The 25,065-nt window shown below is 49.7% G+C and overlaps 2 protein-coding genes across 4 annotated transcripts; one reads left to right on the top strand and one right to left on the bottom strand.

Moving 5' to 3' along the window:
* Positions 1 to 106: 106 nt before the first annotated feature.
* Positions 107 to 10,296, bottom strand: ZSWIM9 (zinc finger SWIM-type containing 9). 2 transcript variants are annotated; one of them, XM_084805167.1, is made up of 4 exons: positions 10,201 to 10,296; positions 8,779 to 8,842; positions 4,961 to 5,213; positions 107 to 3,142 (listed from the first exon to the last, which is right to left on the bottom strand). In XM_084805167.1, exons 3-4 carry the CDS (start codon positions 5,206 to 5,208, stop codon positions 1,771 to 1,773), a joined length of 1,620 nt encoding a protein of 539 aa, XP_084661293.1. In that variant the 5' UTR covers positions 5,209 to 5,213; positions 8,779 to 8,842; positions 10,201 to 10,296; the 3' UTR covers positions 107 to 1,770. The 2 variants fall into 2 exon arrangements, with proteins under 2 accessions (XP_084661293.1, XP_084661292.1); XM_084805166.1 differs by lacking the exons at positions 8,779 to 8,842; positions 10,201 to 10,296 and having other exon boundaries at positions 4,961 to 5,330.
* A 1,369-nt stretch (positions 10,297 to 11,665) lies between these two features.
* Positions 11,666 to 24,671, top strand: LOC146341690 (uncharacterized). Of its 2 annotated transcripts, none has more exons than XM_084805154.1 (5): positions 11,666 to 11,745; positions 13,686 to 14,551; positions 16,777 to 16,954; positions 18,025 to 19,992; positions 23,211 to 24,671. In XM_084805154.1, the coding sequence occupies exons 2-5, from the start codon at positions 13,733 to 13,735 to the stop codon at positions 23,351 to 23,353; spliced, it is 3,108 nt and encodes a 1,035-aa protein (XP_084661280.1). In that variant the 5' UTR covers positions 11,666 to 11,745; positions 13,686 to 13,732; the 3' UTR covers positions 23,354 to 24,671. The 2 variants fall into 2 exon arrangements, with proteins under 2 accessions (XP_084661280.1, XP_084661279.1); XM_084805153.1 differs by lacking the exon at positions 11,666 to 11,745 and adding an exon at positions 11,778 to 11,854.
* Positions 24,672 to 25,065: the final 394 nt, after the last annotated feature.

Genomic DNA, 25,065 nt, shown 5'->3' with positions numbered 1-25,065 from the left:
TTGCGCCTGAAATGACTTAAAAACACACAAAACAAAATCCGCACAGTTCCTGCTTAATTGAAAATTAAGGATGACTTCTGACCTTGAAATCCTTATTTTTAAATCTTTATTATTAAATCCTAATATATTTTTATTCAGACACTTCAGTATCTAATATATTTTTATTCAGACACTGGATTTGAAAAAAGGAACACAAACTGGTTCAAAACCTTATCCCTAGCCACTAATGGTATGCAAATGGTCCTATTCAGGCCTTCTGCTTTAGCGTTTGCTGGGGGAGAGCATGCTAGCTTCGCCCTCCTGTTTCGCCAGCTTCGTTGCCCTCCATGTGTGGAGGGCAAATTTCTGAGATGGAAAGCCTTTTCTATCTAAAATTGCATGGGAAGCCTTCAATGAAAGAAAAGGCTCCCCACTGCAAAAGTTGTCCTTTGACATACGGAGGGCAACGAGCGCAGTGATGGAGGGCAAGGTGGGAACTAGTGCAGGGGTGGGCAACCTTCAGCCTAATTTCAAGGGCCCTCTGCATGTGATCAGTTCAGACCTTTGGCAAGGGTGATTTGTCCCTTCCCTAGCAGCCTGCTGCATGGGAAGGAAGACAGAGAGAGAGAAAAAAGGGGGACCCACTCATTTTTGGCTCTGTCCCTGCCCATTGCTAGCTTCAGGCCCATTCACTGCTGACATGTGGCCCCCAGCAGAAGCAAGGCTGCCCACCCCTGAGCTTGTGTGCTTGTCTTTGTTCTCCACACCCCCTCTCGTGTATGGCTCACCAGGAACCCCAAGAACAGTACGCCTTATTAAGGTTCAAATCGGTGGGTTTATTAGATCAGATCATCGAATGGCATGGCTTAAGTTTTGTGTGTTTGGGCACATTGCTTCTTCCTAGAGCTGCGTGTGCTGGACAACTACCAAACCTGATACGGGGCATAGAATCCAGCATCTGTAACGTTGTGGGCATTTCCTGGGGGAAATCCCAGAAGCCAAGAGGAGAGGGCTGAGCTGAGCAGGGCTGTGAGTGGTCAGAACAGGATAGGCCTCCAGTGCCCTGCTCAGCTCTCCGCTCCTTCCCATTAACTACCAGAAGCAAAATGGATTACACAGAATAAACCAGTATGCTTAACAGCCCGATCTTAGGCAGAGCTTGGCACACCTAAGCCCGCTGATTTCAGCACATCTAACTCTGCATACAGTCGAGCTGCATGTTGCATAACGTGCATAGAATTGAGTTTCACAAGACAATTTGAGCGACCTTGGTGTAGAATTTTGACTTTAAAAAAAAAGGCAGCTGAGCTTATTCTGCTCACCAGCAATGGTCAGAATTTGGCTTTTCTAGCTGCAGAATTTTGTGCTTGGATTTGCAGAATAAATGAGTGTCCAAGTCTAAAATCCTGCAGCAGCTGCCTGCATGTATCTGATTGAGTGAGCGGGGCCTAGCACCTGCCCTTTAAACTACACCTCCCTTTTCTCTGGAATAGCCGTGGAGCTTCACAGGACCCCAGCCCTAGCACGTGACAGTGCCCATGTCATGTTTCTTAGCACCCACCAATCCTTGGGCATGTGGGCGAGCACTGCCAGTTTGCCCCCATGATGCCTGTCAGCAGTCAGTCTGTCTCGTGCTCCGGACTGGATTGCTTCCACCCAAACATGTGCAGTCGTACAGTGAAAACATCGTCTTCCTTGTGCCCGAGAGGCAACTATGGAGGTGGTCACCAGGTCTTGTGCACTGCCATTCAGTGCATATGGCCTGTTCTTGGGCTGGCAATAGGACAGCAACTAGCCTTCCTCCTCTCTTGTGATGTCCTGACGCCTGCCTGGTGAGCCAGGCAGCAGGCTGGGGTCAAAAAGAGGCTCTCCGACCCAGAGGCGTACGGCAAAGACGTGTCGGCAGGGCAGCTGGTGAGCCATATAGATGGAGCAGCTGCACGTGGCCAGGTCCTGGCTCACCAGGAAAGAGCAAGTGCTGCCCTCCAGCAGGTAGCCATCAGGCACCTCCTTGAGCTCGTAATGTGCATGGGGCACCAGGTCCAGCTCCTCTGCCACCAAACTGGCGCTCTCGGGCAGGCAGGCGGTGTGGTACAGCTCGGCCACAGGGACCACGTTGAGCGTCGACGTCTCCACGCGCAGGACCTGGAGGTCCAGCAGGCCCTGGACACAGGCCGCCAACGCCATCGGGGGGCTGAGCGTTGTCAGCAGCTTACGGCGATGCGTGCTGAGGTGGTCAAGGAAGGAACACTCCCGGTTCTTCTCGAAGGCCCAGCACTCCGCCCACATGCCTTTCTGGGGGTGCCAACGCTCCAGGAAGTACTGTAGGAAGGAGAGCGGGGCCGCGTCCTCCAGGTCGCTCAGGTACTGGCTGTAGACCCGGGGCGAGTCGGCGTTCGCCAGGTTGAGCAGCAGGTTGCGGATCTGGTCCTCCTTCGGCACCTCGAGCTCACAGGCCTTGCGGTAGAGGGCCTCCAAGACCTGCAGGCGGCAGATCTGCACCCGGGCGCATGGCAGCACCTCCTCCACTGCATCCAGCCCCATCACTCCGGCCCCGACCGTGACCACCTTCACCCGCAACTTGATGTCCGGGGCGCTCTGCACCAGCGAAGCCACAATGAAGATGAGGAGGTTAGGCAGCCCCTGGCGGGCCAGGCAGTAGGCCACCTCCCGCCCACGCCCGTTGGCGTCTTGGCACAGCACCGTGAAGAGCTCAAAGTCCGCATCCAGGCAGGCGGCGCGCTCAAGGAAGAGGCGGGAGGGGAAGCGGTGCACCAGCTCGCGCATGTGCGAGGTGGCCAGGAAGATGCTGTTGAGGACGGCCACGTCCTCCTGGAACACCAGTTTGACTTTGGCACCCACATCGGCCTTGAAGAGCCCATCCAGGATGGCCAGGAGGTCACACATGCCCTTGTCTTTGGCTTTGCTATAGTCCTCCAGGTTCCAGATCAGGTCCGGGGCCAGAAAGCGCTTGGAAATGCTGTTGGTGATGCGGATGGGGAGCCCCAGGCTGGCCCTCAGCTGGTGCCGTTTGAAGTGGTGGGCAAATTCGAGCTCTGAAAGGCGGTGGTTGTGCTCCAGGTTGGCCTCGATCACCACCAGGCGGTCCTTCTTAGGGCCGAGGCGCAGTGTGATGGAGGCTGGGCAGTCAATCTTCTCACTGCTGCAAGAGAGGAGAGCAGTTCACTTGGTGACAGAATGTGGCAGGAGACCAGCGTGCTGCTGACACAGAACTCCAAGAGGATGGAGATGAAAACTGCCGCCCCCTCCCTCCCTGTGTTCTTTTCCCTGGAGAGGAAATATACCTCTGGGAAAAACTGAAAATATCTGTGGCATCTTGTGCCTTTCCAAAAGCAAAATTCACTGACTTCATTAAAAAAAGGTGAAGTATTATAACTTATTTATTTTTTACAACATTTATATAATGCTTCACATCTAGACAGAGTCCGGAGTGGTGAACAATAAAAGATAAAAATATAAGAAGATAAAAGAATAAAACTCTGCATTAACAATTATTATTTCAAAAAAGAAAATACCAATGTGCAATGTAAATAGTATATGCCAACATTTGAAATCTATTGTCGAAGGCAACATTTTTGTGGCTTGAAACTCGATAGTTTTTGCGGGGAAAATCTGCTCTGTCTCTCTCAGACCAGAAGACTGTGAGACATCAGTAATTCTTTGAAATATACTGCATATGCAACACAAATCCACAAAATTAGGTCTGAATGTCAACAACGTAACTTTTAAAAAGCGCCCTTCATCCTTTTTTCTCATTGCAGACTTTGAATTTGAAGATTGTGCGCCGTACCCAGCGGGGCTGCTGCGTGCCCGCTGACTGTGTTGTGCTTGTGCAATGGGGAATTAGTGCTTCATAAAGCAACCCTGGAAATCAGCAGAAACATCTGACCCCGGATTAGGCCATGCCCATGTTGAGAAAGGCAAACAGGGCTGGCCAATACTGCAGGTTCATTCTGAAGCGCGTGCCTTAATTCTGCACTGTTCACTCATGGGTTTTTGGAACAGGGGTACGTTATTCACTGCTGTACCCTGCACCAACTGAAGCTTCCAAACAGCCTTCCAAGGCAGCCCCATGTACAATACACTGCGGCGATCTAGTCTGAATATATTAATCCGCCTATTAAATCCCACTTAGCTCAGTTCTGAGCTACTCTTATTGGAAGCAGCAATTCAAGATCTCAAGTTCCTTGCCCAGTCCTGTTACCTAAGATCCTTTTCAGCGGAGATGCCATGGACTGAACCCAGGACCACCTGCCTACAGAGCATGTGATCTACCACTGGGCTGTGGCCCCATCAAAGAGTTTATAGCTGTGGTGAGACTGGGCCTGGTGGGAGACCCTGGCTCATAGAATCATATTCTTATGCACCAGGATGCCATTTCAGTTATTTACTGCATATAAAACTTGGCAGGGTGAGATACTTGAAGATTTCTGCTCCTCCCCAGATAGAAAGGCCTTGCTCTCAAGAGACTCCATCCTTTCTCCCTTGCATCCTTGAAATTGCCTCCTAGAACACCTGCGTGATGCTGCCTCCCTTGCTTCCTTCAAATCCCTCCTCAAAACCTACCTTTTCTGTGAAGTCTTTGGCACAACCTCCTAGCTCCCTAACCCCACTGCAGCCTCCCTGAACCTGGCAGCCTCCAGATGTTTTGGACTACAACTCCCATTGGCCCCAGCCAGCATGGCCAAGGGTCATGGATGATGGGAGTTTTAGTCAAAACACGAAGGACACCAGCTTGGGGAAAGCTACCCTACTGTCACAGGCTAAGCATGTTGAATTTGAAACAACTGCATATTGCTTACCAATTTGTCCCATCTCCCCTTCCTCTGTAATTTCTCGGAGATTGCATTTTTGACTGTAAGCTCCTTGGGGCAGGTACCTGTCCTCTTGTCCTTTGTAAAGTGCCATGCACACTGATGGTGCAATAGAAATAAACAAATAAACAATAACAACAGCTTACAGGTGGTTGCGTTGCACGGTGCTTTGCCCCACATAAGTCCCGCTGTGCTTGCAGATGAGACGCACAAAACGGAAGCGGAGCCTCTCAGCTAGGCTGGGCTGATAGTAAGGCGGGTTCTGACGCAGGGAGATCAGTGGCTTCAGGCTGGCGATGATGAACAGCACCTGGTGCTTTTCGCACCAGTCGTCGAAGAACATGCTGAACTGGTGCCAGGTGTGGAACTCCCGGCCCAGGCCTAGGTCCCCCATGGCACCTGCGAGCAGAACAGCAAAACCAATCACATTGCCTGATCCCCTACTGATCGCCTGCTTGGTTGCTGGCCTCATCAGGAGAATCCTTCCTGGTGGTACCCAAGGTTTTGGAAGTCTGGTCCATCACGGCTTGGATCAGGGCCTTTAGTATTGTAGCAGCCACTCTCTGGAACTCCCTACCGCTAGTAATTAGATGGTGGCTAATCCTTCTGGGTTTTTGGTACCGGATGAAAACATACCTTTCCCAACAGGCATTCCCAGGAAGGTAATCTTGACAACTGTATGAAGACTTGGCTTTTGTACATCGCATAGAAATTTCTTTAATGTAAGTGACGTATCGTTGCATAATTAACTCAGGGCGCAATCCTATGCATGTTGAGACAGAAACAAGTCCTACAAATTTTGTTGGCTGGGGAATGCTGGGAATTGTAGGGCTTTTTTTCTGTCTAAACATGTATAGGATTTCATCCTAACTAAATAAAAAGGTGATGAAGGAGGCAGTGAGGCAAGTGGTTCCAGTGATGAAGTTTGTAGCCAGTGAATGGCTAGCTTTCCTTGGAAATTTCCCCTCCCTTCCTGAAGGTAGAGGTTTACAAATCACTATAGATGTAGACGAATTTGCCATAAAATGTAACCCAAAAAATGAAGGGGAAAAAACATCACTAGGATGTGATAAAAGCACCAACCCATCTGTTATTTGTGTATAAAGACATTTCCTCATTTTTTGTTACAAGGTGGGACCCTCAGGATGGCCAACAACCATTACTTTAAAAATGTAATAAAATCACTAATAAAAAACTAATAAAATATTGAACACCTGCCATAAATCAGCAACAGTATTGTAACACTAAAAGATTTTTTTAAAAAGGATAAACCAGAATAATTTCATGTTATTTCACGGTGTGCCCTGATCAAATGCTTGCCTAAAGAGCACTGTTTTGACTTCTTGCCTAAAGGCGGACAAGAGGAGACCAGCTAAGTCTTCTGGGATAAACAGTCCCATAGCCTGGGCATCATAAAGGAGAAGACCCTCCCCCACACACCTATCCACCGCACTCCAGATGGTGGTCGGATCACGAGCGGAGCCTCCCTCGACGATCAAAGTATGTGGGTAGGTTCTCAGGACTGGCCTCAAGGGGAGGCATGGTTGGGCATTTACTCAGGGCCCACATCCCCAGCAAGGGTCCACTGACAAGAGCAGGGTCTACTGGAGTAGACCTCCTCTTCACCACGGCAACCTGCTTGTTCTCCTGCCTCTTGCTCTGGCCCAGACAGCAGCGGTGGGGAGGAGGAGGAGGAGAAGCTGCCACTGCCGACTTGCTCACTAACTTTCTGCCAGTCAAGCAAGCTAGTGGGAGCAACAATGAGAAAGAATGTGGAGAAAAAGCAGCAGTTGACAATGGTGTTGAAAAGGCAGATTCACTGGGCTGGTTCACATGATCACCGTGGGTTAAAACAAGCCATGGTATGTGCCGGGCACCACTGGCCTAATCACCCACCGGGGTGCAGCTTGCCATGTTGTCCGAACCTGGGTAGCATGGTTTGTTGGAGGGGGAAACAACCCTCAAATAACCCATGGACATGTGCTGTGGCTTAAACAAGCTGCGGTGGCTTGTTAACCGTGGCTTGTTTAACTTAGTTAAACTGTGGCTTGTTTAACTCACGGTGATTGTGCAGACCAGGTCACTGAAGCAGGGGGCCCATTCAGGGTGTCTTGCCCAAGGGCCCCCCAAAACCTGGAGCCAGCACCGTAGGTTCATATAGGAGGTGGTTGTGATGTTCCTGCCCTGAGGTTCTACCTTCTCCAGCTTCCACCTGATGAAACCCCTCAGGACATCTGCCTCTGCTTTGGTCAGTTGTCCTCATGAACACAGAGTTTCAGCCCTTTTATTCGCTCGGTTAAAGAGACACCCGATATGCCTAATTGGTTCCCTCTACCCAACACGGGAGAAGTAACAAGGAAATAGATTTTCTAATGGTGGCGCAATAAGCTTCGTTGTTTAGGCAGGCATTTGTGGTGGGTTAGGGTATTTTTAGACGGTGTTTTAATGTGTAATTTTACTGTTTTAAATTGTGCTGTTGTACATCACCCAGAGTGGCTGGATGACCGGCCGGATGGGCGATTAAGAAATTTAATAAATAAAATAATAAAATAATAAAAACCAAACAGCCACATGGGATTTTGTATGCAAAACAAATAAAATGTCTTAAACACAAAAAGAATTACATACACTATTATTAATCAATCTATACTTGGTCCTAATCTACCTACTCTACTCCTTCTAAATCCTTATTTCAAAAGCTCACTAACTAGATGGGGCCTCTTCAATCCCCAAGTCCCTATCTGACTAATTGTCAGCTCTCTCCTTTTATAACCTCAGAATCCACACACACACACACACACACAAGTCCCTCCCACTGTGCACTCACTCCCAAACGTTCTTTAAACCCTGACTTACCTGGGTTACACTTAACAATGCAAGCATATACATTAATATAATAAGCATATGCTTCAATGGTCCTTCAGATTTACTCATTCTTAAAATGCCACAAGTCTAAATATGGCTGTATTAAGCACATGAAATGCTGTATGGTTTTCAATTAAAGGATTTCACATACATTTCGCTGTGCTACATCAGAGCTACATTTGAAGAATCGGATGCTTGTTTGTTTTGCCTCATCATGGTGACATTTCCCTATAGATACTGAACTTCTAAACTCCATTAATTTTTACATAAGTCAGTCACTGTTAATTAACAGCATTAGCCTATAAAAGTTAAGCACTCCTAAGCCCCAAGGGTTTCAATGGGAGAGATTTAAGCTGAAATCCTATATGCGAATACCTGGAAATAAACCCCATTGAACTCAGTGGAGGTTACTTTCAAGTAGACATGTATGTGCTTAACAGCGCAATTCTATATGTTGTCTACTCAGAAGTAAGTGCCATTGAATTCAATAGGGGTTACTCCCTGGAAAGTTGGCAGAGGATTGTAGCCTTACTCTCTCACTTAAATCAATGGGAGTTGCAGCTCAATCCTGTGCACGCTTACCTGAGGGTACTAACTCCATTGATCACAGTGGGATTTACTTCTGAGTACACATTATGTCAAAAATGCTTGACTTTGGCCAAGTTATTACCAAAATAACAAACAGGTTTTCCTCTTGCTCTTCCCTTTCCTGTAAGATGTATATTTCCATATCTCCTGGGAAGTACAAGTTTTTGCATTTTGTTTTGAACGTTTAAGCAGTGCTATGTAATACTATTTAGAATCCAGAAATCTGGTTATTTTTCAATATTTGCTAGAAATCAGAATTCAGCATGCAGCATATTCTGGCAAAGTAGTTAAATTTGGTACTCAAGTAAGGCAGCTGGGAAAATTCTTGCCAAATAGAACATACTTGGAGGTTATGATGCCTTAGCATTAGAGATTTTGAGTTGAATCAAATGGTAGTCTAACTTTAAATCCCATTTGCTTCAATGGGTCTACTCTAAGTAGGACTAACATTGCATACAGCCTTCAGTATCCACCCACAACCAGAGCATGTAGTGACAAAATACATACGTACCTACTGAAGCAGATGCCCTTTCTTTGAACTGAGATGCCTTCCCACCATTCAAATTAAAAATAACCTGAAGAAGAAAAAAATTTATATAAGTAGCAAATTTTTATTAGCAATATTTCTCTACCGCCTTTCCACAAATCGCCAAGGTGGTACACAGCTCATCAAACAACATAAAAGCATTCAAAACCAACAGTAAAACTATATTAAAGCAACATTAAAAAACCGCTGAAACATTTAAAAGGCGAGAGTGAAAAGATGCATCTTAACTCCATTTGAAAAGCCTACAGGGTGGGGACCAAATCTTAACTGAGGGGAGAGCCAGAAAGCTCTTCCACACATGCTCAACAAATGGGCCTCTTCAAGTGATAGCTTCAAAAGGACTTCACCTGCAGATTTTAATAACTGCATAGGTCCACAGAAAGACACGCAGCCCCTTAGATGACTAGGCCCTAAGCCATGTAATCTTTAGGTTAAAATCAGCACCTTGAATTGACCTGGAAAAACAATATGGAAATATTTTGATGTGTGAAACGCTTTACTCCCATCAGTAACAACTGCCCTTGTGAGGCTGCCGGTGCCTCTGAATTAAGATTCTAAGAAGCAAAACATGTGATGTGGTTTTTTGCGGGGTGGGGTGTGCATACAAAGGTGGGAGTGGGGGAATGCACTGCAACAATCAGGTCCAAGTTGTGAATGTGTGCCTGTGGCACAAGAAGAATGACATGTCTGTGTATGTGTGCAAAAATGGAAAGTAGGAACATACGAAGCTGCCTTATACTGAGTCAGAGCATTGGTCTTTCTAGCCCAGTATTGTCGACACTGACTGGCAGTGGATCTCCAGGGTTTCAGGCAGGAATTTTTCCAGCCCTACCTGGAGACACTGGGAATGGCACCTGGGAATCTTCTGCATGCAAAGTACATGCCCCACCACTGAGATACGGCCACTCCCTAGGCACCTGCCACCTGGGCTTCCCCCAAATTGAATGCAGGCCCTAGTCACTTCAATGCTCACAACAGCGGGCTTATATAAATGGATGGTGCTGACCTGCAGAAATCTGATCCCTGTTTCCAAGCCCCTATCCTGTGTACGAACATATACATATATGTATATGTCTGATGTGTATATACATGCAAGCACACACACTTATACTTACTTACCTGTGCATGCACGCACAAGCAACAGAAAACTTACATCATATCCTGACACATAAATGGGCAAGTTTAATACATAATGCAATACATGCAAAAATATGTATTACTGGGTGATGTGCACATGCTGCAAGGAAGATGCATATATGCGTTTAAAGGCTCGGTCTGCCCAGAACCCTGTGTCCCGGCTCCCGGCCCCCACCTTCCAGCGGCGGACAGCACCCCCAGCTGTCTCTGGGCCCCGATCCCTTGTTCTCCTCCCCCTCGGACTCATACCTGGCCGGCTGTCGCCCTGCCCCCTCCAGCCTCCTTGAATCGTCGCCTGCGCTAGCGGCAGCCTGCAACCAGGCCCGCGCGCAGCCCAACAAACTCGGGCGCTCCGTCTCCCGCTTGCTGATTCCGGCCGGGAAAAGAGGCGAGCCGCGAGCTCCACCTGCTGGAGCTTCCAGCAAGGCAGCCCACTCGCTGGACAGCGGCACTGCACGACCGAGGGAGGCGTAGAAACCGAGCCAGACGGCTAGCGGAAGGGGAGATTCCCCAAAGGTGGGTTAGTTCCCGCAGAAGCTGTTTTTGCAGCCGTGGGCAACACGCAAAGAAGATGGTGTCCCTGGGCATGTGCAGAATGTTTTCTCCTCGTTTCCCTGAGCAATTCGAATTCGCGCATTGGAGACGAGGGGGTATTATTGGCTTCCAGCTGAGAAGGTGCAGCTGCCAAGAAGACCTGGCATCTCTGCTTGGGGACATATTGGGTCATGACTGGCGGGGGGTGCCGAGTTCGAATCCCTGCTCAGCCACGAAGCTCCCCTTCTCTCAGCTAGCCTACCTCACTGGGCTGCTGTGATGATAACGGGGGGAACCATTGCGCTAACCTGAGCCTCTTGAAGGAACGGCGGGGTAAAGATGCAACCAAGCAACTGGTAACCCCCCAGGCATCTTCTCGGTGGTTACCTTATTACATTAAGGGTGTTTAATTTCCCCCAGATATGGGGGAAGGCTGGCTGTAGTTATTCACTGGTCAGGAAAACCTACTTTGCACATGCTCAGGAGGCTGTCTGTTATGACTGTGCCTTAGCATAAGCAAGGGGAAATGCGGTTCAGGAACATTTTATTTGTCAGCTCAAGACCCCATTTAGTCCACCCCCTTCTTCAGCTCAGTACAGCCACTAGTTCCCTTCGTCAGCGCAATTAAGAGTCCCGACAGAGCTCCGCCGCCTCGACGGGGATGCGACCTGCCGAAATTCAGCAGCTCTTTCTTCCACCCCACCTCCTCTCACCATGGAGACGCCGTGCTGGGAACAGCTGCACCGGCTGAATGTCTGCCTGCCGCGCGCCGCTCCTTTAAAAGCTTGCCGCTGCGCGCGCAGAAACGGCCAACTCCGAGCGGATACAGAACTTCGCACATGCTCGGAGAAGCGGTGCCCTCTTCCCAGGCTGCCGGGCGGTGGAGACCCGGCGTGCGACACAGACGCCCGCGCGGGGCGCATCTGGCCGCTGGGAAATGACCTCTGGAAAGCCCGCTGACTTGACCCGCGCTGATGCTGCCGGCGAAAAAGGCAGCCGGCGGCAGCGGAGACAGCGACGCCTGGCGCGAAACGCAGGGCGGCGACCCCACCGGCCCCCGCCCGAAGCGGACAAGGGGAGCGAAAGGCTAGCCGCGCCCCCGCCCCGCCTGAATGACAAGCCCGCCGACCACTCGCGGCCGCGCATTCGGGAGGAAGAGGATCAGCCCCGCTCTCCCCGGGGCAGCTCCCTTTGCCTGGTCCCGACCCTGGCCGCTCCGCAGGGTGGGACGGGGGCGGCTCCGCGGCGGTGGGCCGAGAGGTCGGTGCCTGGGCTGGCCGGGGTGAATCCGCGCAGAGGGGTTCAGGTGGCCAGGCGGGCATGCGGACAGCAGCAGGGGCGGAGGAGGCGCCCTTCCGTGCTGCAGGAGGCAAGAGACTCGTGGCTGAAGGGGCGGGCAGGGGGGCGGGCTGCAGGACTTGTGCAGAAGGGGATGGGGAGCCGGATTCACTGTGTGTGTGAGAGAGAGAGCGAGCGAGAGAGGGAGGCTGGGATTTTATGGGTAGGCCTTACCCCCTTAAACGCAGGGAGGGGGCAATCTCGGGGGGGGGGTAGGCCTGTCGGTAAGGCATTTGCTCTTAGTTATTCATTACAAGCCATGTACAGAGCAGTCTCCCAGAATGTGCCCGTGGGGCAATGTTTCCCGCCATATATTTTCCAATTTCTTATAAAATAAAATATAGCTGGACATACGAAAACAAATGACGGTACTTGCCCATAGGGAAACATAGGCTTCCGCTTGCCCATAGGGAAACATAGGCTTCCGCTTGCCCATAGGGAAACATAGGCTTCCGCTTGCCCATAGGGAAACATAGGCTTCCGCTTGCCCATAGGGAAACATAGGCTTCCGCTTGCCCATAGGGAAACATAGGCTTCCGCTTGCCCAGAGGAGCATCCCGAACGCCCATAGGGAAACACAGGCTTCTCACTGACCAGAGGAGCATCCTGAATGCCCATAAGGAAGCATAGGCTTCTACTTGCCTAGGGAGATCCCTGAATGCCCCTATGGGCAAGTAGAAGCCTATGTTTCCCTATGGGCATTCTGGATCTCCCTGCAGACAGGTAGAATCCTATGTTTCCCTATGGGCATTCAGGATCCTCCTAAGGTCAGTGAAAATCCTGTGTTTCCCTATGGGCATTCCAGGTCTCCCTATGAGCAGGTAGAATCCTATGTTTCTCTATGGGCATTCATACTTTCTCTATGGGCATTCATACTTTCTCTATGGGCATTCATGGTTTCCCAATGGGCAAGTACTGTCATTTGTTTTAGTATGTCCCATCGTATGAGCTATCGTTTCATATAAATATATCGAACTGCTTCATTTTATACCATGGAATTATAAACTGCCCTTCCCGTATGATACAACACATTGGGCCGACTCCAGATTTAGCCACACTCATGGTAGACCCACTGAAATAAATGGGATTTAAATTAATCATGACTAAATCCCATTCATTTCAGTGCGTCTGCTTTAAGTATGACTTAATCTGAATCTAATTTCCCCCCCACCCCATTTCTTACACTGCAATTCTAGGCATGTCTACTGAGAAGTAGGTCTCACTCATTTCAGTGGAGCTTACTGTCAAGTAAGTGTGCGTAGTATTGCATGATTAGAATGACTTTTTCTTAGACAAATGAAAATCATATATTTTAAATCTTTGCCTTGTCTGAACTGTTAAATGTTTGTGTTGAATCCAGATTTAGAAACGTTCTTTCTCTCTGTCTTCACTTGAATAAAAATGACCATTATTTAAAGGTTTATAAAGTCTGATGGCTTCAATCCTTGCCCAACCTGGTGCCATCGTGATGTGTTAGACTACCACACCCATCATCCTCATCCAGCAGGGCACTAGGATGGGGAAGGCTGCTATACTTACTGGGTTGTAAGCCCTGTTGAACTCAGTGGGGATTATCTCAATGGGGGCATGTATAGGATTCCACTACATGCTGTTCCAAGTCTTGTGGGCCCCCTCCTCATTACCAGGCTAGGCTCATATGGGGTTGGAGGGGGAGGATTGCTTTGTAAATGGGCTTGGGTCAGTCAGTGATTGAAAATAATAGTGTCCTCAGCCGAAAGGGAAAGGAATTTGGGATGACCAAAAAAAGAAACACCTTGCAGGCGTGTGTGTGTGGAGAGCAAGAGCTGGGCCCTTCCTTTGCATCTCTCAGTTAAAATCCTACTTTGGTATTTTGGCGGCAGGCTTCTTTCCCTGGAAGGTCAGCTGCTCCCACTGAGAGCTGGGAGAGATGGAGAACAGAGGCCCAGTGATGACTACTAGGCTGGCAGGTCATTGCCAGCTGGGCTTCCATGCTGCAGCTCTACACAACCAGGCTGAGTTGTCTCAGGTGAAGGTGGAACTGGAAGAGCTTCCAGCTCCTGACTCTGGAAAGGGGCCAGATGGAGATCATCGGACATGGACAACGTGGACAGCTCCAACACGGGCCAGTACTGAAGCCCAGGGGGGGCTGCCTCAGCACTGGGCAGTCCAGTGGCTAGAGGAGCTAAAGGCCTCCCAAGCCTTTGCAGAAGCTGTACAGGACACCACTCTGAAGAACCCTCAGCTGCCCCAATTATCTCCTGGGGCCGACACGGAGATCTATCTGGCTGCCTTTGAGAAAGTGGCCGCAGCCCACGGGTGGCCAAAAGTGGAGTGGGCGACCCGGCTTGTGCCATTGCTTAGCAGAGATGCCCAGCAGGCTTACAACAGCCTCGATCCCAGAGATGCCAGGGACTATGGGAGGGTGAAGGCCGCCATCTTGCAGAGTGACACCGTGAGTGCGGAGACACGGCGTCGGCGTTTCCGGCAGTTCCGCTACCACGAGGCGGAGGGGCCCCGCGAGGCCTGCAGCCTCCTTTGGGAGCTTGGCCGTTGCTGGCTGAAGCCAGAGAGCCACACCAAGGAGCAGATCCTGGAGCTTCTGGTTCTGGAGCAGTTCCTGACAGTCTTGCCAGAGGAAATGCAGAGATGGGTATGGGAGTGTCACCCAGAAACCTGTGCTCAAGTGGTGGCCCTGGCAGAAAAGTTCCAAGAGGGGCAGCTCCAGGCTAAGGCCTGGGAAGGCCAGGTAAGAATCAGGCTCTATCCAGAAGGTCAAAGCGGGCCCTGTGTAGGAGCAAGAGACCTATCAGGCCGCCCAATATACATTATTTACTTTTAACCTTTATATATCCCACCTTTTCCTCTAAGGAGTCCAAAGCACCGTCCATGATATTCCTCTCCGTTTTACCCTCACAATAACCCTGTGAGGTAGGTTAGGCTGAGAGTCAGTGAGTGGCCCAAAGACACCCAGTGAGCTGCCTGGCAGAGTGGCGGCGAGAACCTGGGTTTCCCCAGTCCAGCACTCTAACCGCTACACCACGCTGGCTGGGTGTGGTGTGGGGAGTGGCTGATACTATTGTGCTTCAGGATATCGGCCCAACCTGAGGTTTTTAATCACCCTCTTCTGTTTTGTGGTCTGCTGTTTAGCTTTTTATTCATAATGTTGTTGAATACAAAGGATCATGACTGGAATACCAGATACTGGCTTATTACAAGCAGCTGATGGAAATATTTGGGAAGAAAAGAAAGCTTTTGGGAAATATTGAGTGCATAGGAACGTGTTTGGCCCTGGACATAGGAACATAGGAAGCTGCCTTATACTGAGTCAGACTGTTGGCCCATCTAGCCCAGTATTGTCAACACTGACTGGCAGCAGCTCTCCAGGGTTTCAGGCAGGATTCTTTCCTCGCCCTACCTGGAGAAGCCGGGGATTGAACCTGGGATGTTCTGCATGCAAAGCATGTGCTGTATCACACTGAGCTATGGACACCCAGGGGATGGCCAAAGCCTGGCAGTAGAACATATGCTTTGCATGTAGAGTGTCTTTGGTTCAGTCCTGGTTGCCTCTAGATGAAAGGAATTGCGGTAGAAGCAGAGCTGGGAAGGCCTTAGAGAGTTAAGAACATAAGGAGAGACTAGCGGGATCAGAGCAAAGGTCTCTCTAATCCAGCCTTCTGGCCACACAGTGGCCAACCAGATGCTCCAATGGGAAGCCCACAAGCAGGACATGAGAGCAACACCGCCCGCCCACTCGTGTTCCCCAACAACTGGCATATACTGGGCTATGTAAAGCATTTCCTTACAGATATTGATGTGCTATTATCTGAGGCTGCAGCTTACGAATATTGATGTACCATTAACTATCTGAGGTTGCAGTCCTATACCCACTTACCTGGGAGTAAGTCTCATAGAACTCAGTGGGGTTTACTTCTGAGTAGACATGGATAGGCTTGCACTGTAAGGCTGCTTTTGTTCTTCCTAACTAATGCTGCAGTCCTGTACGTTTGAATTAATTGGGACTTACTTCTGAGTAAGCATGTATAGGATTGCACTGAAATAAATGAACAAACCATAGAAGTCGGAGAGAGTCAGTTCAACTTTTCACTTCAGGTGTTAGAACAAGGATGGGCAACTTGTGGCCCTCCATATCTTTGGGCCTACAACTCCCATCTGCCCTGGCCAGCATAGCCACTGGTGGGGGATGATGGAAGTTGAAGGCCAAAATATCTGGAGGGCCACAATTTGCCCACCCCTGTGTTAAAATGTCTTAGGCCTGCCTGGAAGCTGTTATGAGGAAGAAGTCACTGTTTTAGAGAGAAAACAACGTAAGCTGTGCTAATAAAGGTATTTCCGGACTGGATTTTGGACTGTTGGAGAGGTGCACACACAAGCAAGGAACGATCTGCCAAGGGAAAGAATTGGTGATGGTTTCGGTTTGTGTAAATCTGCAGTTGGCCTGCTAGAACTAAGAAGGGAAGAGGAAGCAGAAGGGAACAAGAATATTCAATTGATCGTTTGTTCAAATTTAAGTTACAAAATAAAGTTTTTAGTTAAACTTATAAGGAGGAAGCATAGGAGAGAGAAAAAAGATTTGGGAAGAAAAGAGTAGTCTTGATGAAGAAAAAGAAGAACTGCTGCTTTGCGTCCCACACAGGTTTTTTCATGGGATCCTCTATGGATAGGATACTGCAATATGACAATATGATACTCAGATACTCTGCTATCTTGGCTTGTAAAACTAGTGGGTGGAGGATGCTTAAAACCTAAGTATGAATGTGCTCTCGGAGCTGACTGGAAGGGTATTCCCATCCCTTAATAGCTCTATGATCTCCCTGGCACAGGTGGAAATGGCTGCTAGGCTCCCAGCGAGGTTGCTGTCCTGAGGAGCGGAAAGCAGGTGGCGTGTGTGTGTTCTGAATTTTGTTTACTAGGGCTTTTCACAATGTTGACACTGTTGGCTCCCCTCTGCAGGTCACTATGTGTGTGAAGGTTGAGAGAGTGACCTCTGAGATGATACACCCAGGCACCTTGTGGGAATCGTCCAGCTCCCAGCCTAGTCCCGGTAGAGTCTCCCAGCAGGAAGAAGGCCAGAGCGAATATGACTTACCTGGAGTTCCTGGAAAGGAGCCACGAGACCTGCAAGAAACAGGTAAGAAAAGGATGGACAGCTGTACATTCATTTTCTCCCCCACCAACTTGCTTCCAAAAGTATAAATTGTAGGAACGTTTTGTCACCTTAGCTCTTCATTGTCAATATGGTCTGGAGCAGGGGTGGGCAATTTGTAGCCCTCCGGGTGTTTTGGCCTGCAACTCATGTAACCCCTCACCATTGGTCATGCTGACTAGAGCTGATGGGAGTTGTAGGCCAAAACATCTGGAGGGCCACAAGTTGCCCACTCCTGGTCTGGAGCTTTTCAGATGGTGTTCTGGGAACCTGGGGTTCCTTGGAATTTTATCCAGGCTATCAGGTGGGATAGTGAGGCCTACTCTTCTAGCTCGGCCGGGATGAGCTGCTCTTTGGCTTCTTCCCTCCAAGAATTTTCTCCTACAGTGAGCATTTGACCAGGTCATTATGTAACCCGTTTATTAGGTGTTGGAACAATGTTAACTAACCAAAAAACATATGTGTATTTCACAAAGGAAGAAATTGTTACTTTATTGTATCGTCTTGGTTTGCAGGTCCCCCTTTTCTGTTGTTAAAGCTATTGATCTATTTTGTATTTTAGTAAAAAAATTTTTAAAAGAAAACCATGCATAGACGAATAAGGTGATAGACTTCCAGTGATGCAAGAAAGCAGCCCTTCCCATCTGGCACCCACTATATGTTTTGGACTACAACTCCCATCATCCTCAGCCCACGAGGGCAATTGGTGGGAATTGTAGTCCAATGCATTTGGAGGGTGCCAGATTGGGTTGCAGTAAAACATCTGGTGAGAGAAGGGACTGGGTGCAATATCTCCTTGAGTCAGCCTTCCCCAGTCTGGTGCCCGCCAGAAGTTTTGGACGCTAACTCTTAGCAGACCCAGGAAGGATGGGCAATCTTCAGGAATGCTAGGAATTGTAGTCCAAAATATCTGGAGGGCACCAGGCTGCCTTAAGTATTTTGCATATTCTGGGAACAAGAAGTATATATATTGCATGTAGGGAATTGGTTTTTTTCTCATCTGTGCCAGCCTGCTTGGAACTGAATGTATTTTCTGCTTTACATGTCCCCGTCAGCAACGGAGACTTTGAGAGCTGTGTCCTGCCGGAAGCAACGTGCCGTCAACTGGGGAGAGAAAGAGACCCGAGCTTTTCTGAGCATCTGGGGACATGAGCGCATCCAGAAGATGCTGCAACACCAGTATCGGAATGAGGAGGTGTATAAGGAGATCGCGGCACAAATGGTAGCTGTGGGATATGACCGTGATTGGGAGCAGTGCCGCCAACGTGCGAAAGACCTTCGCCGGGGCTACAAGGACATAAAGGACCAGAACCGGCGCTCTGGGCGTGGGCGACAGGTGTGGCAATATTTTGAGGAGTTGGATACGATACTCGGGCCGCTTTTCGAACTGGGCAATGGATATGACGGAGAAGATGGAGCAGGTGATTTTGCAGGAGACACGTATGCTGGAGGGTCCGTGGAACCCGACCCTGGTAGCTCAGCTGAGCTTGCTGAATCAGACCAGAATGGCATCTGGGCAGCGGGGCTTCAAGAGGGGATGGATAACAGCCTGGCCACCTTCCAGCGGGCCGCCAACTGGGGGGAGAAAGAGACACGAGATTTCCTCAGCATTTGGGGGCGCAAGCATGTCCAGAGACTGCTCCATCAGCAGCACTGGAACGAGGAGGTCTATAAAGAGGTGTCGGTGGAGATGGCGGCCTTGGGCTACGGCAGGGATTGGGAGCAGTGTCGCCAGCGGGCCAAGGACCTCCGGCGTGGCTACAAGGACATCAAGGACCACAGCAAGCGTTCCGCTCGTGGGCGGAAGGTCTGGCAGTACTTTGAGGAGCTGGATGCGATCCTGGGGCAGGGGGCGGGTGCCGAGACCCAGTCTGACCGGGGTGGCGTGCAGAACTGGGGAGGGGATTCCACGGATGAGGGGCTGTCCACACAGAATGTGAGCCCCACGGGGCCCCACAACTCTGATCAGATCGATATGACATCGGGGTCTAGCGAGGAGGTGGAGGACAGCCACGTGCCCTGCCAGCGGGCTACTAAGTGGGGAGAGCAAGAGACACGGGACTTTCTGGGCATCTGGGGTCAGGACCGCATCCAGAGCTTACTGCATCACCAGCACAGGAATGAGGAGATCTATAAGAACATAGCGGCAGACATGGCCATCCTAGGGTATGAGCGTGACTGGGAGCAGTGCCGCCAGCGGGCGAAAGATCTCCGGCGTGGCTACCGGGAGGCTAAGGAGCACAACTGGCGCTCCGGTCGTGGGCGGCAAATGTGGCAGTACTTTGAGGAGTTGGACGTGATACTGAGGCGGTGGTATGAAACAGGTAGTGGGCACACCGAGGAAGAAATGGCTCTAGATGTTACTTACGTGGGCATGGGCGCCCAAAGATCTCCAGGACACTACCACAGTCCGTCCCAAACATGGATCACAAGCCCGGCCGAGGCATCAGATTTGCTGGACACTCAGACATTGCAGCCTGGTGAGACTGTGGACAGTAGCCAAATGGAGCCTGCTGGTAGCCAAACTCCCGGTCAGCGGGCTGCCAGGTGGGGGGAGAGGGAGACCTGGGATTTCTTGAGCATTTGGGGACACGAGAGGGTCCAGAGCCAACTCCACCAACAGTACCGTAATGAGGAGGTGTACAAGCAGATTGCAGTGCAAATGGTGGCACTTGGGTACGACCGGGACTGGGAGCAATGCCGCCAGCGTGCCAAGGACCTCCGGCGTGGCTACCGGGACGCCAAAGACCAGAACCGGCGCTATGGCCGTGGCCGACAAGTGTGGCAATACTTTGAGGAGCTAGACACCATCCTGGGGTGTTGGGGTGAAAAAGGCAGCGGGCACGAGGGAGAAAAGGCAGGGAGCGACACTGCCTTGGAACTCTGTGCCAGAGGAGCAGTGTTGCCTAGTGTGCTGCCCTGTACTCCTGCAGCAGTCCTGGGAGAAACCTGCCAGGAGAGGCCTGCTAAGGCTGGGAAAATACCGCTGCCTGAGGAGGAGGCAACCAAGTCGGACAGCTCTCGTAAGTTATCCATGTTCTATTTGTCCATGGGGCATGGGAATGCTCTTGCATTGTGGGAAACGGGTAAGTTTGTCCACGGGACAAATTTTGTGCTGAGGGGGGCAAACTTCTTCTGTTCATTAACATGCGTAACTGGCCCTGTCCCAACAATTCAGTGAACTGTGGGTCTAAAAATAGGCACCTATTCTATACCCCTTCAGTTCTCCTGAACCAGCTTTCTCCAGCCTGGAGTCCTCCAGAGGTTTTGGACTACAACTCCCAGCATTCCTGACCATGCTGCCTGGGGATGATGGGAGTTGAAGTCTGAAACACCTGGAGGGCACCTGGCTGGAGAAGACTGCCATAAATCCATAGGCATTAGGTGTGAAGCATCCTTCTCTCGTGTAAGGGGTATAGGCACACACCAGAAGTCCAGCCTGATCAGGAGCTGCGAGTCACGCTTCCAGGCAAGAGCAACACTGTGAAATATAGAGAATGCTGCTTATAGAACTTGAGATGGCTATACGTTGTTGTTGTTGTTCAGTCGTTAAGTCGTGCCTGACTCTTCGTGACCCCATGGACCATAGCACGCCAGGCCTTCCTGTCTCGTGCTCTCTCCTGGAGCGTGCTCAAATTCATATTCATTGCATCGGTGATGCTATCTAGCCATCTCAGCCTCTGCCGTCCCCTTCTCCTTTTGCCTTCAGTCTTTCCCAGCATCAGGGTCTTTTCCAGTGACTTTTCTCTTCGCATTAGGTGGCCAAAAAAATTGAGCTTCAGCTTCAGTATCTGTCCTTCCAATGAGCACTCAGGGTTGATTTCCTTTAGGATTGACTGATTTGACCTCCTTGCAGTCCAAGGGACTCGTAAGAGTCTTCTCCAGCACCACAGTTCGAAGGCATCAATTCTTCAGTGCTCAGCCTTCCTTACAGTCCAGCTCTCACAGCCATACGTTGCTACTGGGAAAACCATAGCTTTGATTATACAAATCTTTGTCGGCAAGGTGATGTCTCTGCTTCTTACTATGCTGTCTAGGTTTGCCATAGCTTTCCTCCCAAGGAGCAAGCTGGCTACAGTCACCGTCTGCGGTGAACTTGGAGCCCAAGAAAATAAAATCTGTCACTGCTTCCATTTCTTCCCCTTCTATATGCCAGGAAGTGATGGGGCAGGATGCTATGATCTTAGTTTTTTTACTGTTGAGTTTCAAACCAGTTTTTGCACTCTCCACTTTCACCCTCAACAAGAGGCTCTTTAGGTCCTCTTCACTTTCTGCCATTAGGGTGGTATCGTCTGCATATCTGAGGTTGTTGATAATTCTCCAGGCAATCTTAATTCCGACCTGTGATTCATCCAACCCGGTGTTTCTCATGATGTACTCTGCATATAAATTAAATAAGCAGGGCGACAATATACAGCCTTGTTGTACTCCTTTCCCAATTTTGAACCAGTCGGTTGTTCCATGTCCGGTTCTTACTGTTGCTTCTTGTCCCTCGTACAGGTTTCTCAGGAGACAGGTAAGGTGGTCTGGTACTCCCATCTCTTTTAGAATTTGCCACAGTTTGTTGTGATCCACACAATCAAAGGCTTTAGCATAGTCAATGAAGCAGAAGTAGACATTTTTCTGGAATTCTCTTGCTTTCTCCATGATCCAGCGAATGTTGGCAATTTGATCTCTAGTTCCTCTGCCTAGATGGCTATATAATGTGCCTTTAAAAAAAATGAAATTGTGCGTGCACACACACACACGTTTCACACCTTCAGCTGATGCAAACAAAGCTAGGTTTATTTTTGGATTATTTATTGTTCTTCTGTTAACCCACAAGGAGTTCAGTTGTGCACTGAGGCAGGGCTGGTGCTAGGGTTTTGAGAGTACCTGGGCAAGGCACCCCCCCACCCCGTGAGTCTACCTTCTTGCTACCGTTGTCACCAGCTGCTCCTCATCCTCTGTTGCTCCTCATCCTCTTCCTCGTTATTGCTACCACTTGTTTGCTTGACAGGCAGAGAGCCAGTAAGCAAGTAGGCAGTGGCATCTACTGCCCCTCCTTCTTAGCACCACTGTTGTCTGGGCCAGTGTGAGAGGCAGGTGAACAAGCAGATTACAATGGTGAAGAGGAGCGACTGCAGGGGGATCTTGTTAGTGGGCCCTTGCTGGGATGTGGGCCCTTGGCAGGTGCCCAATCATGCCTACCCTGGATGCCAGCCCTACACTGAGACCCCATCCCTTAACCACAGGATTCTTTTCACAGAATCTGTGAGGGTTTTACAAGGCATTGCCTTCATGTTTACAAGGCAATGATTACATGTTTAATCATGTTTACATGATTACATGTTTAATCTTCAATGGCATAAGGACTAGGAGGTTTCTTTTTTGAAGGAAAAATAGCTGCAGAGGTTCACTGGATGTGGAATTCTGTGCCCAATAACACATTCTGAACTTTTGTGTTTCCAAAGTTGTACTGAATATATACTGGATCATGAGGCACAATCCATTTAGGATCTGCTCTGCTTTTTATATTGTGTTTTTAAAAAACAACCCAACAACCTTTTATTTGTTTATATGTTTTTATGGTAGCTTGTCACCTGGGGCATGTTCCTTATGGAAAGGCGGGACTGGGAGTCGGGAGATCTGGGTTCTAGTCCCCACTCGGCCATGGAAGCTCACTGGGTGACTTTGGGCCAGTCGCAGACTCTCAGCCCAACCTACCTCACAGGGTTGTTAAGATAAAATGGAGAGGAGGAGGATTGTGTGTGCTGCCTTGGGTTCCTTAGGAGGAAAAAAAGGCAGGATATAAAAGTAATAAAGAAATAAAAAATAAAGATAAATGAGTAAAAGCAAGCCCTTCAATACAAGCCCCATTGAAATGAATGGAGGCTGGGCAAGGGCACTTGGATGCAGGAGATCTTCTGGGTGGATTGTGTCATTCCTCCCCTGCCCTCCCTGCATCTCCTCTCTTAGCTCACTCTGTGCAAGTTATTTATGGGTTCAGTAGCAGAGTCCCTCAGGGATAATTTCTGCATTCTGACTCAATAGAAATATGTTTTTAGATAGCACAGTCTCAATATTCTATGACTGGCAGCAAAGTAGCCAAGGTCTTTCCCACTTCTGCCACCTGTTTTTTTTTAATTAGAGATGTGTGTGTACTGCCACTCAACTACAGCCCCTCTCCCTATACCCTGAAGAGCCTTTTCCCCTCAGCATGTCTAACGTGTGTCTCCTTCTCTGTTTTGCCCTGAAACAGGGCGGCTGGTTCCTGGCATCCCTTCAAGATGGATTATGCCCGGCAGTGGCCATCCACGAACCCCCTGCAGCCGTGGGAAGAGGTCCAGGGGAAAAGACTTCCTGGAGCTAATGGTGGAGACCAAGCGACGTGTGGTCCTGTGAATGGGTTCCAGTGGGAGGAGCTATCTTTGGAGAGAAGACGGGAGTGGCAGTGGTGGGGAGTTGATAATACATTCAGCAGTTGCCTGAAGATGGGGTTGGATGGAGTCAAGAGAGAGGGATGGCTGAAGAGGAACAGCCGAAGGGATGAGTTCTGGAGGTTGGACTGAGAGTCCTGAACCACCTCTAGGGCTTCTGGGTAATGAGAAGGAATAAGCCAGTGCAAGAAGGCATAGTAAAGGCCTTGGTGATAAGCAGAGCCGCGTGAACTCGGTGCTTAAAAACATATAGAAATTCAACACCAAGGTAACCTGAATTCTGCAATCTATACATTACGCAAATAAGCATATTTGTACAATATCTTATTTTGCATAATTCTACAGTTTTTACTACTTCACATAATTTATTTTCCTTGAGTTTGGGGTGGAGGCAAGGAGCACTGACAACCTACCTTCTGACCACTGGAAGTCTTACTTAGCTAGTCCTCTGGCACCTGAAGGCTCACTAGGCATTGCCTACACAACTGGAGTTGGGTCCAGGTTTATTCTGGATCAACTGTACTGGTGGGAGTGGACCTCCACACCCTGTTCTTCTTGCACCAGCCCTTCCAGCCCCCTGAAAGTGCTACACAGAATCAGGGGACCCCGCTGAATGGGGTGAGGGGGAATCTCCAAAAATCAGGCAGAGGGATCTTCCATGAGCAGAGCCCTTTGTCTTGTAGAAGGCCGATCCTGGATCCCACCCTTAAGAGGGCTAAAAACTTGCTTTAAAGAAAAGCAAAGCAAGCAAGCTGAGATTCTTTGGCAGTTGAATTCTGGGATCATGTTACCATATTCTGTGGCTTTTTAGAGTTTGGGCTGGCATACACACAGCCCTGGTTGTACGAGAAACTGTCTGTTACATCGTTCCTTTTGGTCCTCCTATATTTTTTTTTTCCTAACTGTTTTCAGGCTACAGCAGAGGTGGGCAACTTGTAGGCCGAAACCTTTGGGCTGTCACTCACTCCATCAGCCCTAGCCAGCATAGCCATTGGTGAGGGATCATGGGAGTTGTAGGCCACAACATTTGGAGAGCCAAAAGTTGCCCACCCCTGGGCTACAGCTAGGGGTGGATGAAAGTCACTTACCTGTCGTCGAAGGCCGTTCGCGGTGGGGGGGAGCGCTTCGCTGCTCCCCCCGCGAAGTTCAGGCCAGGGGGGGGAGGCTTCCCGCCTCGCCCGGCCGAAATTCAGGCCGGGGGGGGGAGGCTTCCCGCCTCGCCCGGCCGAAATTCAGGCCGGGGGGGGAGGCTTCCCGCCTCGCCCGGCCGCGAACGCGAAAGTAAAAAAAAAACAAAACCTTCCCCTGATAGGCTACGTGACGATTCACGTAGCCTATCACGGCTAGATCTGCAAAGTCAGCCGTGATAGGCTACGTGAATCGTCACGTAGCCTATCACGGGTGACTTTAAAAAAAAAAAACGCGTACGCGAATGGCGGCCCCCATAGGGAGCCGCCATTCCCGTTCCTTATTTGGTGGCTGTAGTCTACGTAAATGTTTACGTAGACTACGGTGAAAATAAGGGCAACACAAATAGCGTAAACATTTACGTAGACTACAGCCACCAAATAAGGAACGGGAATGGCGGCTCCCTATGGGGGCCGCCATTCGCGTACGCGTTTTTTTTTTTTAAAGTCACCCGTGATAGGCTACGTGACGATTCACGTAGCCTATCAC

This window comes from Heloderma suspectum, chromosome 6, assembly GCF_057233095.1.
Source record: "Heloderma suspectum isolate Gila_16-S chromosome 6, 16-S_ref, whole genome shotgun sequence".
NCBI classification, from domain to species: Eukaryota; Metazoa; Chordata; class Lepidosauria; order Squamata; family Helodermatidae; genus Heloderma; species Heloderma suspectum.
Note: the sequence above shows the minus strand (reverse complement) of the source record. Positions and strands in the feature narration are given on the sequence as shown.